General features: G+C 38.3%; 1 protein-coding gene across 5 annotated transcripts in view; it reads left to right on the forward strand.

Annotated features, from left to right (window-relative positions):
• The window catches only part of EPB41L4A (erythrocyte membrane protein band 4.1 like 4A), a 253790-nt gene that overhangs the window by 169843 nt on the left and 71178 nt on the right, over positions 1-12769 (forward strand). For 4 of the 5 annotated variants that reach the window (XR_009214065.1, XM_032156674.2, XM_058440624.1 and 1 more), the window contains 3 exons: positions 658-749; positions 1708-1785; positions 6686-6807. Coding sequence is in view for 4 of the 5 variants with exons in the window: in XM_032156674.2 (XP_032012565.1) it covers positions 658-749; positions 1708-1785; positions 6686-6807 (292 nt within the window). In the remaining variant the exon portion in view is untranslated. The remainder of the gene's footprint in view (positions 1-657; positions 750-1707; positions 1786-6685; positions 6808-12769) is intronic. The other variant, XM_058440622.1, reaches the window with a different exon arrangement.

A 12769-nucleotide genomic window follows, 5' to 3' on the forward strand; every position in this document is an offset into this window, starting at 1 on the left:
TTATTTCTTACGTATTAAATATAGAGAATCAAGTAACTACTGGAATAAAATAATAAACAAGTATTAGACACTTATTATATGATACTTTACATATGCGTATTGTTGAATTTGATCCACTCAGTGACTTGCTGCAGAATGGAGAAACATGGCATCAGAGGCATTATTTAATTTTCCCAGATTATGCTGCTGGGGTGGTCACTCCTGGTGGTTCTTCCTGAGATTCTTTACTCATTGCTTTATGTGTAACTTGTTCATCCCTGAAAGTAATACACTTAAGGACTGGATTTGTGGGCGTCTTCTTTTTACTGGGAGTTGATTTTCACATGGTCTGTGCTTTTCCTGTATTAGTGGCCATTTATGAGGGAGATTTTGTAGTATTTCACTGCTATCATCCAAACTATCTATCGTCATGGGGCAATGTAAAAGTAGGTGATAAAGGTGCTTTAAGATTTAAATGGAATTTATAAAATTTTAATTGATGGAAGGTGATTTTAATGCACCTCTCCAAAAATAGTTACCAAGAGACAATTATTCTTTATATATTATCAATAATCTCTCTGCTTGAATTTTTGTTACCTAAAGGGGGCTGTTTTTTGAGGAATGCTATATTCCTTCCCTGGTCATTATTCATATTCTGTCTCTCTCTTTCTTTCTTAGTGTAACGAAACCTCATTCTTTTTTGAAGCTCGGAGTAAAACTGCTTGCAAGCACCTCTGGAAGTGCAGTGTGGAACATCATACATTTTTTAGGTAAATTGATGTAAAAATTTTGTTTGTTGTCTTAATGAAAATGGCATTTATTTTTATAAAAACAATTCTGTCTACAAACAGAAATTTGGAATTGTTTCCCTTTTATTAATTTTCTCAATTCCTAATTCTCTGGATTATATTAATGCAAACATGCACACATATATTCATGTATGTGTACATATATATACATATAGGCACTTATACGCATAGATACAGTTATATCTTTGATACCACAAGAAAGGATCGAGGTAATATTTTTTAGGTTTATGTAAAACATGCAGCCATTGCTGGCACCTATGTAGTATTAGTGGAAGTGGAGTGTTCTGTGCATAATTAATTTGAAAAGTCTATCAGCCATCTAGGTAGAAATGTGGTAAGGCAGTTAGGTGTACAAGGCGCACTGGAAAGACCAAAGTTTATGATGTCACTTAAGTAGTTATTTACAGAAGTGGCTGGCTGAGGTCACCAGTGGAAACAGTAGAGAGAGAAGCAGAACTCCAAGGACTAAGCTTGGTGGCCCTCCCGACATTAGAGGGCAGGATGAGCCAGTCTAGAGTGTGTTGTATCCTGGGAAACAGGGAAAGAGAATGTCTTGATGAATAAGGTGCTGGCAACTGCATGCAGTCCTCCTGCGAGGTCAGGTCAGATGAAACTAGAGAACTGACCTTTGGATTGTGGGGATACTTTTTTTTTTGTTTCACATCTTTATGTTGTAAAGATAAAACAAAAATTTAGCTGGTAATACACTAAGCTTTATTTTTTGTTTTTGTTTTTTAAATGGAAACAAAATTGAGTGCTTCCTTGTTTCATCCTCATGGAGTATGAATAGCATGTTGTTGGAGAAGTATTCTTGTAAAGTGGCTGGAGTCCTTCATAAAGTTTGTGTTAGGAGAAGGGGGTGGCCCAGAATGCCTATAACGTTGAGTCTTTGTCTGATTTTCTTTTAAAAATTGATTAGAATGCCAGAAAATGAATCTAATTCACTGTCAAGAAAACTCAGCAAGTTTGGATCCATACGTTATAAGCACCACTACAGGTAAATGATATATTTTTCCTTGGGGGGATGTGTTTGTAAATAAATACTTAATTCAGCTGTCATACATGCTCAGTGAAGTTTTTTATTTATTTTTTCTTTTTTCTTGCATTGCTAATGTGTTTCGTAAGCATACCTGTTTATTAAAACTTTCTCAATAAACATGATTTTCCAGATTTAATTATATTTAATGTCTGCATTAGCTATGTTGTGGGCTTTTAGATCATAGTAAAGTTGTCTTCAGAAATTCATTTTGACACAGTTATCACTTACTTTTAATTATGTGTGTTTTGTGATTATGAAACAATGTAGATGTTCTGAATAGTAACTAATTGTGTTTTTAAGACATTCAGTTGATCCCCTATTTTAGTACAATCTATACTTTTTATATTGTGCATCAAACCTTGTTTTTTCTGCAGCATACAGCCTGCATGTAGTAATGCTAGCAATTATATCTCAACTTTATTGAGCAGTTACCAAGTGCTGTGTACTGTGATACATGTTTACCATTCATTGTTTCATTTAATTATCAATCTTCTGTAATATTAGCCCCATTAATGTATGAGGACCCTAAGGCTCAAAGAGGTCAAGTCCCTTCTCCAGGTAATCCAGCTAGGAAGCAGGGAAGTGGGATCCATCCCCTGGCGCTCTAACCGCACAGCTCATGTTTATAACCATTAGGCAAACTGTTAGCCTCTTGTGGAAAAAGCCTGATTGTCATGCAGCTAGGCAGGTGCTTATGTTGTTTTCTGATACCAGCATTAAAAATGAGAGTGGGTTTTGTATTTTGAAAAAGAATTTGTCTTGTTTCAATTCATTCTGTTCAGTGGAGAGAGCCTGTGATGTGCAAGACATGGTATTAGGTACCTAGAGATACAAAGAATCAGATCTACCCACTTCTGCCTTCAGCGAGCTGTAGTATTACTCAAACAGTGAGGGAGGTCCCCAGGCCTTGTAAACCCCAAGCAGGGTGGGGAAATGCCACCTAGTGTCACAGAGATGGGACACTTTTGTCAGTTCCATTGGAGACATCACTGAATGAAATGCCCCCTTAGGAGGTACAAAAAGAGCCAAGGCAAGCATTTTCAGGACAGTAGTCCTCTGTCCTAGATTTTAATTCTTCTCTTTTATAATGCACTTTTTGGGTCTTGAATTTGAGATTAAAGATTATCAGTAAAAGAGTAATGAATATTAAGCGTTCAGTGCATTCATCTTTATCTATTATTTAGTTGAAAATTTGCCCATTTCGTGACTAAAAAGTACTTAAGTGTCATTGTATTGTAGATATTCTTGGAATTTACATGAAGGTATTCATTGATATGTTGATGTTTAACCTTTAGATTTTCACTGTTCTTCTGTAGACAGTGATACAATTACGAAGAATTTAAGGAAGTATTGTTTGCATTTATATTGAGAAGAGCAGGTAATAGTCAGTATTTGGACTGTTCTTCCAGTTGTGGCAGAAAATATCACAGGATTATAGAGAGAATGTCTCCTTGTCCCTGAAATGGACCTGGTAGAAAGACATCTGTCTGAGTGTTCATACTATTAAAATTTTAATTATCCTGTTTTACATACGCTGTTGCTGGCTTCCACAAATTTAGCCATACTTTATTTCTCAAATTTATTGAAATGTAAATGTTGTGGCTACTGGGAATTATTATTAGAAAGTTATTGGATTTTGCGTATTAAATATCATTTCTTCCAAGGAAGTGATTAAAAGTAACCTTTGCAAAATTGGAGGCCATGCTAAATCTGTTCTAATTTTGTGGCTGGTGTTAACTGCCTAGTAAGTCTTAATGAATCTTAAATCTACATGTCTATATGTAGGAGACACTAACATTACACCATCTTGGAAGAAAGACGATGCCCAGAGCTTAGGCAGGAATGGGTCTCTGATTGCTGGGGGTCATTAGCACACGGACTGTTTATTGTAAAAGAGGGCAAGCAACCAGACTTTAACCAGCACAATATGCCTGCCCCTTTCTTGAGACATTCTGGAGATATCCTGGAATGAAAGCAGAGCTCTGGAAACACATTCTCTTCCTTTCACCCTGCAGGCTTTTAAAGAATAGGGTATAAAGAACAGCCTAACAAGTGGCTGCAGTGTATGAATGCAGGTGTCTGGGTGTGTTTGTGTGTGTAATTGTGTATGTGTTTATAGTGATGTGTTAGTGTCTTTGTGGTTGTGCACGTACATGTAAGTGATGGAGGAAGACGAGTTTTAGTATTTACTCTCTCTTGCATTTTAGGGCTTGCAAAATGCCAAGGACAGTAGCACTTTTTGGGAAAACTAGTGCTTACTTAAGGGAAAAATCGGACATTTTTTGTGATATGGGAAAATTAAGATTAAAAATTAAATTTATGAGGAAAGGCTGAGCTGAAATCTGGTGTTCCAATACTTTTTGTTGTTGTTGTTACTGTTGTTTTATTACCAGAGACCGATAATCTGAAATAGAAATCTTTGATTAAACATTTTGTTATACATTGCATTCTTCTCTGAGCCCCTTACAAATTAACCTTGCCTTTACCTGTCATTGAGTTTGTGGGGTGCTCCTAGTTTTGATTAATTAATGAGTTGGGTAGAATTTACACTTCAGAATTGAGAAGGAGGGCTTAGAAACTCCCCTGGGAACCCAGATCCTCCCTGTAGGACTTAACTCACAGGAGCTGTCATGAGATTTCACATTCTATGAAGCATGGAAGAGAGACCAGGTTCTCCTAAGAACCTCCTTTGTGTCAGTTGCTTTCACATGTGCAGCTTTATTTAATCCACACAATGACCTGCCAAAGAGGTTTCATATCCCCCTTTATAGAGATGAGAAATTGGAGCCTCCAAAAGTAAAATAATTAAGCATCTCTAATCAGTAAGTGGCAAAGCTGGGATTTTGAACCTGAGTATTTCTACTCTTGTTCTTTTCTTTCTATCTCACTTAGAGGCTGAAGGGGCTGCTGGCAGTGCCACTCAGCATGCAAAGGGAATGTCTTCATGCCAGAGGCAGCAGGGAAGTGGGTGATCACAGAAATAAAGCTGTGTCCTGTCATAACAGCCACCAAACATGCGCAGGAACTTTCATCACCTTACACTGTAAATCTCTATACTTGTCAATTACTTTCTGCTACAAGGAAATGGGATGCTATATAAGAATACTTCTGCCAGGAAATTGTAAGAACAAGTAGAAATATAAATGAGGAAAATGAGGCTGCAAGGATTTTTACAAATAACCTTCTGAAGACCACATAGCTAGGGAAAGGCAGAGCTTTGCTTTAAATAAAGCTTGCAACTTCAAACCCAACAGCTACATGTGCTGTTCCTTCTCCCATGCCACCAGGCTATGCCATACTGACCAGCTGGAGGTCAGAAAGCTTGTTCTAGTGCTGGGTCCTGTATAGCCTATGGCAGATCACTTTACGCTTCTGGTCCTTAGTCTTAATCTTATGATATGATTTTCTCATTTCTCTTTTGTTCCGAGAGAGAAACCATGAGAAAAATTTGAATAATAAAAAAAATCTGACTGTGAAATGCCTCAATGGTTCACATATTGGGTTATATTTTTAGGGGGAACATTTTTTCCTCTGTGAGATTAAGTGTACAGTGCCCAGGTCTTTCTGTTAATAGTGAATCTGTTGAAAGTAGGCCTTATCTTCATACTCCAGACCATTTATAATAAGGAAAATTTTCACTTTATGGTGATTTTTAGCTTTTTGGAAATCTGTGTTATCTTATGTACCTTTTTAAAAGAAGTTACGTTTCAAGCAAAAGAAAATCTGTCAGTTTGCTCCTCTCCCCTCCTGAATTTCCATGAACGGTTCCTGAACATGAAGAGCAATCATGGATGCGCCCTGGCATCTTTATTCCCCTGGTAGCTGATACCACACGTCCCAACTTAGCCTGATGCAGAGTCATTTTTATGAGGATTGTAGGCATCTTGATTTTTAATAAAGGTAGAGGAGGCAGTGAGGAGGAGAAACTTCCACAGAAGCATGTGAAAGATGAATTTTAAGTCTGTTTAATCTGTTTTTTTGGGGAAACACTCACCTGTATTTATCCTGTAAATGTAAGATAAATAGGATTTGGGGCCATTAAAAGACTTTTTTCCTCCCATAGATGGCTGTACTTGTGGTGAATCAAACTAGACTTGTAGAAATGCATTTTTCCTGTACCTAACTGATACTTTCCTGCATGAAAGCCAGGGTCATTCAGTTGCTCAAATTCAGCAGTTGTGGAATAAATTGTTAGTAATATGAATGTTCACTGAAATCCAGCCAACTAAATCACATGATTCCTTGGGAAATTACTTGAGAAGTTTGGCCCAGCCCCAAGGAAAGCTGCCCTGCAATCTGCATGGATTCTGTTGAGCAGCACTGCTTTGCATGGGGTTCTAGGCCTGCCTCCAGTCTTCCCGGACACTTGATCTGGCCCAGGTGAGGTGGGCATAGTAAATGGCTAATTGTGCCATGACAGAGTCCAGAATAAAATCATACTGAGTGGTCCTGTGGGGGATGCTTTACAACCTGCTGTGTGAGTACATCATGGAGCTCATGTGGAATCATTGCCCTCCCACAGTTTAGCTCAACTTAATTTCTTTATTATTTAGTGACCTTAAAGACTATCAGCAACCTTTATTTCTAGCCCATCATTCTACTGAAATCTAACTCCTCCTTTAATAAATTCTTTCTTCCTGTTTCCTCCTCTGAAAGATTTTCCTTCTATCTAATGTAAATCTCCTCAGAGTTTAGTAATCTCTCCCTTGATCAATATTGCAATGAGAATTAGTTAAAAACCAGGGAGTCTGTGTGTTTTTTCTTCTCTCCATATTTGGCAGATGTTCCGAATGACCTGTTGTTTAATTTTGTGGCTATGTGGTTTTACCTTTGCTAATCAAAGTGTTGCACTTTCAAGTGGCAGGACAGCTTTGCAAATGAGCCGAGATCTTTCTATTCAGCTTCCCCGGCCTGATCAGAATGTGACAAGAAGTCGAAGCAAGACTTACCCTAAGCGAATAGCACAAACACAGCCAGCTGGTAAGTCATGGCTCCCCTGAGTTGTCTATGTAACCTTGTTTTCCTTTAGGCTGGTAGTGTAAGATATACTCAGGTGATGTCTATAACTCTATAGTCTTTCTATTGAAATTTCTAATATTAAAATTTTCTAATATTAGAAATTTTAATTTGATCTTGGAAATGTTCAAGCAGATAGTAATTATTAAGAAGACAAATAGTCATCTTGAATCACCATGACCTGCTTAATGACTGTACTTTCTTTTTTTTTCTTTTTTGAGTTAGGATCTTGCTCTGTTACCAGGCTGGATTGCAGTGGCATGATTATAGCTCACTGCTGCCTTGACCTCCTGGGCCCAAGTGATGTTCCGACCTCAGCCTCCCAGGTAGCTGGGACTATAGGCACATACTACCATGCCCAGTTATTTTATTTTATTTTATTTTATTCTATTTTATGGAGATAGGGTCTCACTGTGTTGCCCAGGCTGGTCTCAAACTCTTGGGCTCAAGTGATCATCTCTCTTCAGCCTCCCAAAGTGCTAGGATTACAGGCATGAACCACCATGCCTGGCCCCATATGTTCTTTTTGAAGGGGTTTTATTTTAAATAAAATCTTGGCTGTGCACAATGGCTCATACCTGTAATGTCAGTGCTTTGGGAGGCTGAAGCAGGAGGATGGCTGGAGCCCAGGAATTCAGGATTACAGTGAGCTGTGATCATGCTACTACACTCCAGCCTGGGTAATAGACTAAGACCCTGTTTCTTAAAACAAACAAGAATCACACAAGACAAAATGCTAAAGTGAGTAATTTCTTAGTTTGATGTATTTGAGTGGAAATTGAAAAAACTCTTAGCAAGAGTCTTGAAAAAAAAAAAACAACAACAAAAAACAGCACTTCTGGGCATGATGGTAATCCTGTTGTCCTAGCTACTCAAGAGGCTAAGGCAGAAGTATCGCTTGAGCCTGGGAGTTTGAGTATAGCCTGAGCAACAAAGTGAGGCCCCTATCTGTTAAAAATACAAATTAAAAAAAAGGAGCACTATTGAGGTGACTTAATTTGAGCTTCATTTGTACAGAATCCAGTTGGCTTTTTGTTATTATCGGTCTTTTACTATACAACATAATATACATATAGAAAGTATATAAATAAAATATACATACTTATGGACATATACATACATGTATACATATGTGTGTAGACACATACAAAGTTTAATCTAGCCTGCATCCCAAAAGTGCCACATGGGTATTTCTCTGATAAGTGTTCTCACCATTTCCCCCCCTCAGTTAGAGGAAACTTCTGTTTGGCTTTGTGGTAATTTCATTCCTTTCTTTTCATTATAATTTGTCAGTGTTTCCTGAACAAATTAGTTTATTTGGCCTGTTTTTAACATTAGATGAATGGATCATAGTATGTCTTTTTTTGTGTCTTGATTCTTCCTGCCAACATTATATACCGTCTGTACTAAAGCACATTCCTTTTTCTTGCTGTGAGTATTCTTGTGTTTGACAATTTATTCATTCTACTGTTGATGGACATTTGGGTTATTCAGATTTTTTTTAAATGAAGACACTGTGTCTTTAATAAAACCACCTAATCAATCAGCTTTAATCCATGTTCAGTGCTCATTGCTCACAGAATTTTACTTTGAAGTAATATTGCTGATGTTAGTTTGTGGCTTGCTTATAGATCACCCTCGTCTAACACTCTCCAGTGTCCTTTCACAGATATTATCTTGTTTGAGCCTCACCCTGTGAGGTGGGGCAAGAGAAAGAGTACATCCCATTTTACAGATGAGGAAGGTGTGGTTCTAGCAGTTATTCAGAGGTGTGGCTGGGACAGGAGCCCAGGTCTCCTGGGTCTAGCACATTATAGGAAGTAAATGAAATTTTTAGTAACAATATTAACATTGGAACATTGTGTGAAAATTGACATAGCATTATGACGTCCATCATTTCATTTAATCCTTTTGCTAAGCCTGTGAAGAAAAGTGTATGAGTTTGTTTTACCATTCCTGTGTGTGACAATGTCACCTGACTTACTGCTTCTAAAGTCAAATTAAGTCTGACTGTAGTTCCCCTCCTCTTATTGGGCTGGGAGGCGATAAAGTTCCTTCTGGTGGTTCTACGCTGACAAGAATAAAACATGACCAAATTTGCAGTAGATTACCTTGCCACATCACTATTATTTTACCTCCCTTCAGCTAATGAGGAAACTAAGACGTGAAAGGCACATTGGCTAAAACTACTATGGAGTAGGTTTACTGGGCATTGGTTACCGACTTGTTTGAGTCCATTGAGAGAGAGCACGCTCATATGCAACAAGTTACATGAAGCTTATGTATTACTTACACATGGGCATCAGAGGACAAAGGAAGTCTAGGATTTGTTGTAAGCTGGTCCCCCTAATGCACAGCCCAGCCTTTTTGGAGGACAGCCTCCCAGCATCAGGTGGATCTCTCTCTCTCTCTCTCTTTTTTTTTTTGAGACAAGGTTTCACCTTGTCACCGAGTCTGGAGTGCAGTATTGTGGCCATAGCTCACTGTAGCTTTGAACTTATGGTTCAAGCAATCCTCCCACCTCGGCCTTCTGTGTAGCTGGGATTACAGGCATACGCCACCATGCCCGGCTAATGTTTTTTAATCTTTTATTTTTTGTAGAGATGGGGTCTTGCTGTGTTTAGGCTGGTCTCAAACTCCCAGCCTCAAGCAATCCTTACATCTTGACCTCCGGAAGTGTTAGGATTACAGGTGTGAGCCACTGTGCCTGGCAGGTGGATCTTTTTAAAATGTGGAATGTATTATGCTTTTATTATTATAAAAATACATGCTTACTTTATAAAATTTAGAAAACTTAGAATCTTCTCTCCCAAAAAGAAAGAAAAAACCTTTTATATTCAACTCCATTCTACTTGTAGTAGCACTGTATTATGCAGCCTTTTGGTCAATTGTATATCTTTTTCACACAAGTGGTACAATTGTGGGTTTTCAACTTGCTTTTCTTACTTAATAATACCTCATGGATATGTTCTAAGTCTTTAAATGTTCCTAAACAGTGCCATTTTAGTATCTGTATGATTTTCTGCTGTATAGATATAGAGATGTGACAATTCAACCAATCTTTAATTCTTGGATATTTAAGCTGTTTCAAAATTTGAAAACCATAAATAGCTCTAAAGTGAATATTCTTGTAGTGATAGCTTTAAGCGTTCGTGACTATTTATATATTTTAAACAATGGTGTATATTCATCATTTTTATTCTTAAAAGAGTATTAAACAATGCTGTGTTAAAATTTAAGACATTGCTGAGACCACCTTTCAGTCTGATTTTTGAATTGCTTTTATCCCGACTTTTCTTTTTTTCTTGAGACAGAGTCTCACTTTGCCACCCAGGCTGGAGTGCAGTGGTCCAATCTTGGTTCACTGCAACCTGAAACCCTAAAAACTCTAGAAGATAACATTGGTAAAACTCTTCTAGACATTGGCTTAGGCAAAGGTGTTCATAGCCAAGAACCCAAAAACAAATGCAACAAAAATAAATAGATAGGACCTAATTAAACTAAAAAGCTTCTGCACAGCAAAGGAAATGGTCAGAGTAAACAGTCAACCCACAGACTGGGAGAAAATATTTGCAAACTATGCATCCAACAAAGGACTAATATCCAGAATCTACAAGGAACTGAAATCAGCAGGAAAAAAAATGAATAATCCATCAAAAAGTGGGCAAAGGACACGAATAGACAGTTCTCAAAAGGAGACGTACAAATGACCAACAAACATGTGAAAACATGCTCAGCATCACTAATGATCAGGGAATTGCAAATCAAAACCACAATGAGATACCATTTTACTCTGCAAGAATGACCATAATTAAAAAATAAAAAAAAATAGCAGATGTTGGTGTGGATGTGGTGAAAAGTAACACTTTTACACTGCTGGTTGGTATGTAAACTAGAATAACCACTGTGGAAAATAGTATGGAGATTCCTTAAAGAACTAAAAGTAGAGCTACCATTTGATTCAGCAATCCCATTATTGGGTATCTGCCCAGAGGAAAAGAAGTCATTATATAAGAAAGACACTTGCACGTGATGTTGATAACAGCACAATTTGTATTTGCAAAAGTATGGAACCAGCCTAAATGCCCATCAGCCAACAAGTGGATAAAGAAAAGTGGTGTTTATATTACAATGTACACCATAGAATACTGCTCAGCCATAAAAGGGATCAAAATATTGGCATTCGTGGCAACCTGGATCAGGTTGGAGACCATTATTCTTTTTTTTTTTTTGAGACAGAGTCTAGCTCTGCCTCCCAGGCTGGAGTGCAGGGGTGCGATCTCGGCTCACTGCAAGCTCCGCCTCCTGGGTTTACGCCATTCTCCTGCCTCAGCCTCCCAAGTAGCTGGGACTACAGGCGACTACCACCATGCCTGGCTGACTTTTTGTATTTTTAGTGGAGACAGCATTTCACCATATTAGCCAGGATGATCTTGATCTCCTGGCCTCGTGATCCATCTGCTTTGGCCTCCCAAAGTGCTGGGATTATAGGCGTGAGCCACCGTGCCTGGCCTGTAGACCATTATTCTAAGTGAAGTAACTCAGGAATGGAAAACCAAATAGTATATGTTCTCATTTTTGAGTGGGAGCTAAGCTATGAGGACACAAAGGCGTAAGAATGATATAATTGACTTTGGGGATTTGGGGGGAAGGGTAGGAGGGGGTGAGGGATAAAAGACTACACATTGGGTACAGTGTACACTGCTTGGGTGATGGGTGCACCAAAATCTCAGAAGTCACCACTAAAGAACTTACTCATGTAACCAAGAACCACCTGTTCCCCTAAAACTATTGAAATAAAAATAATAAATAAATAAAACAATAAAACCCCACAAGAGTTACTTAGTGGAGTAGGAATAGGCAAACATTTTTCACGAAGGGCCAGATAATGAATATTTTAGGCTTTGCAGGCCATGTGGTTTCTGATGTAACTATTCACCTCTGCCATTTGTAGCACAATAGCGTCACAGAAAATATGCAAATGAATAAATGTGATGTGTTTCAAAAAAAACACAAAACATTTGTATATAATTTTTTAAAAAGTCGTGACGGGGTTATTACTTTCTGTTAGTTTGTATCATTAATTTATACTAAATGAATTTTTACTTTAGAAGACATTTCTTTTTAATTCCGAAGTTAAAGTAATTCAATCAAACTAGATGACTAGTCCCCCTTATCTTGCATCCCAGTTCTCTGTAAGTTTAAAAAGCATGTTTGTTCACCTCTCAATCCAGAGTAATAAATGCCCTGGCAGCTAAAAAGCCATTGTGTTTAGAATTCGCCAAGTGCAGGCCCTGGCACCTTTATGAGGAAGTACATTCCAGAATCAAGTGCCCTGCACCCAGCTGCCTGCTTCCCCACCCAGAGGAGGTCAGCATCAGGGCAGGCAGCCAGAGCATTCCTGCAAGTCTAAACTGCCTCAGAGGAGCTTGGGTAAAGCCAGAAAAGGGACGGCAGGAGGAAAAAGTGCCCTCCTGGTACAATCCTCTCTCTGACAAGTTCTTGGCAACTCACACAGTTGGATTCCTGTCAGAGGAGATCATCTCTGCTGTAAGTAGGCAATAAAGACAGAATATTTGGATATAATCCATAATTAGCTATAAGAAAAGTAATGGGTGAAACCATTTGCGATGGATATACAAGGCTTTGATTATCTGATGCAGCATTTTAAGTTCTTAAAAATGTCTCACTGAATACACAGATACTTGCAGCATAATCTTTGAACTATTGAAAAGCAAGATAAGATGACATTTTTGGCATTCCCATTCTGACTCTTTGGAAGGGGCTGCAAACAGAGTGCATAAAGGGTTGTGAAAATGATTTCTGAGAGGATGGTTTGTGCACAGTGTGCAAGAGGACAGCTACTTACTGCTTGGACCAAGCCAGTTGTTTCTGTGCAGCGGAGTGGACCTAGTGTTGACATATC

The sequence above is a fragment of the Hylobates moloch genome, unplaced genomic scaffold (assembly GCF_009828535.3).
Source record: "Hylobates moloch isolate HMO894 unplaced genomic scaffold, HMol_V3 SCAFFOLD_6, whole genome shotgun sequence".
NCBI classification, from domain to species: domain Eukaryota; kingdom Metazoa; phylum Chordata; class Mammalia; order Primates; family Hylobatidae; genus Hylobates; species Hylobates moloch.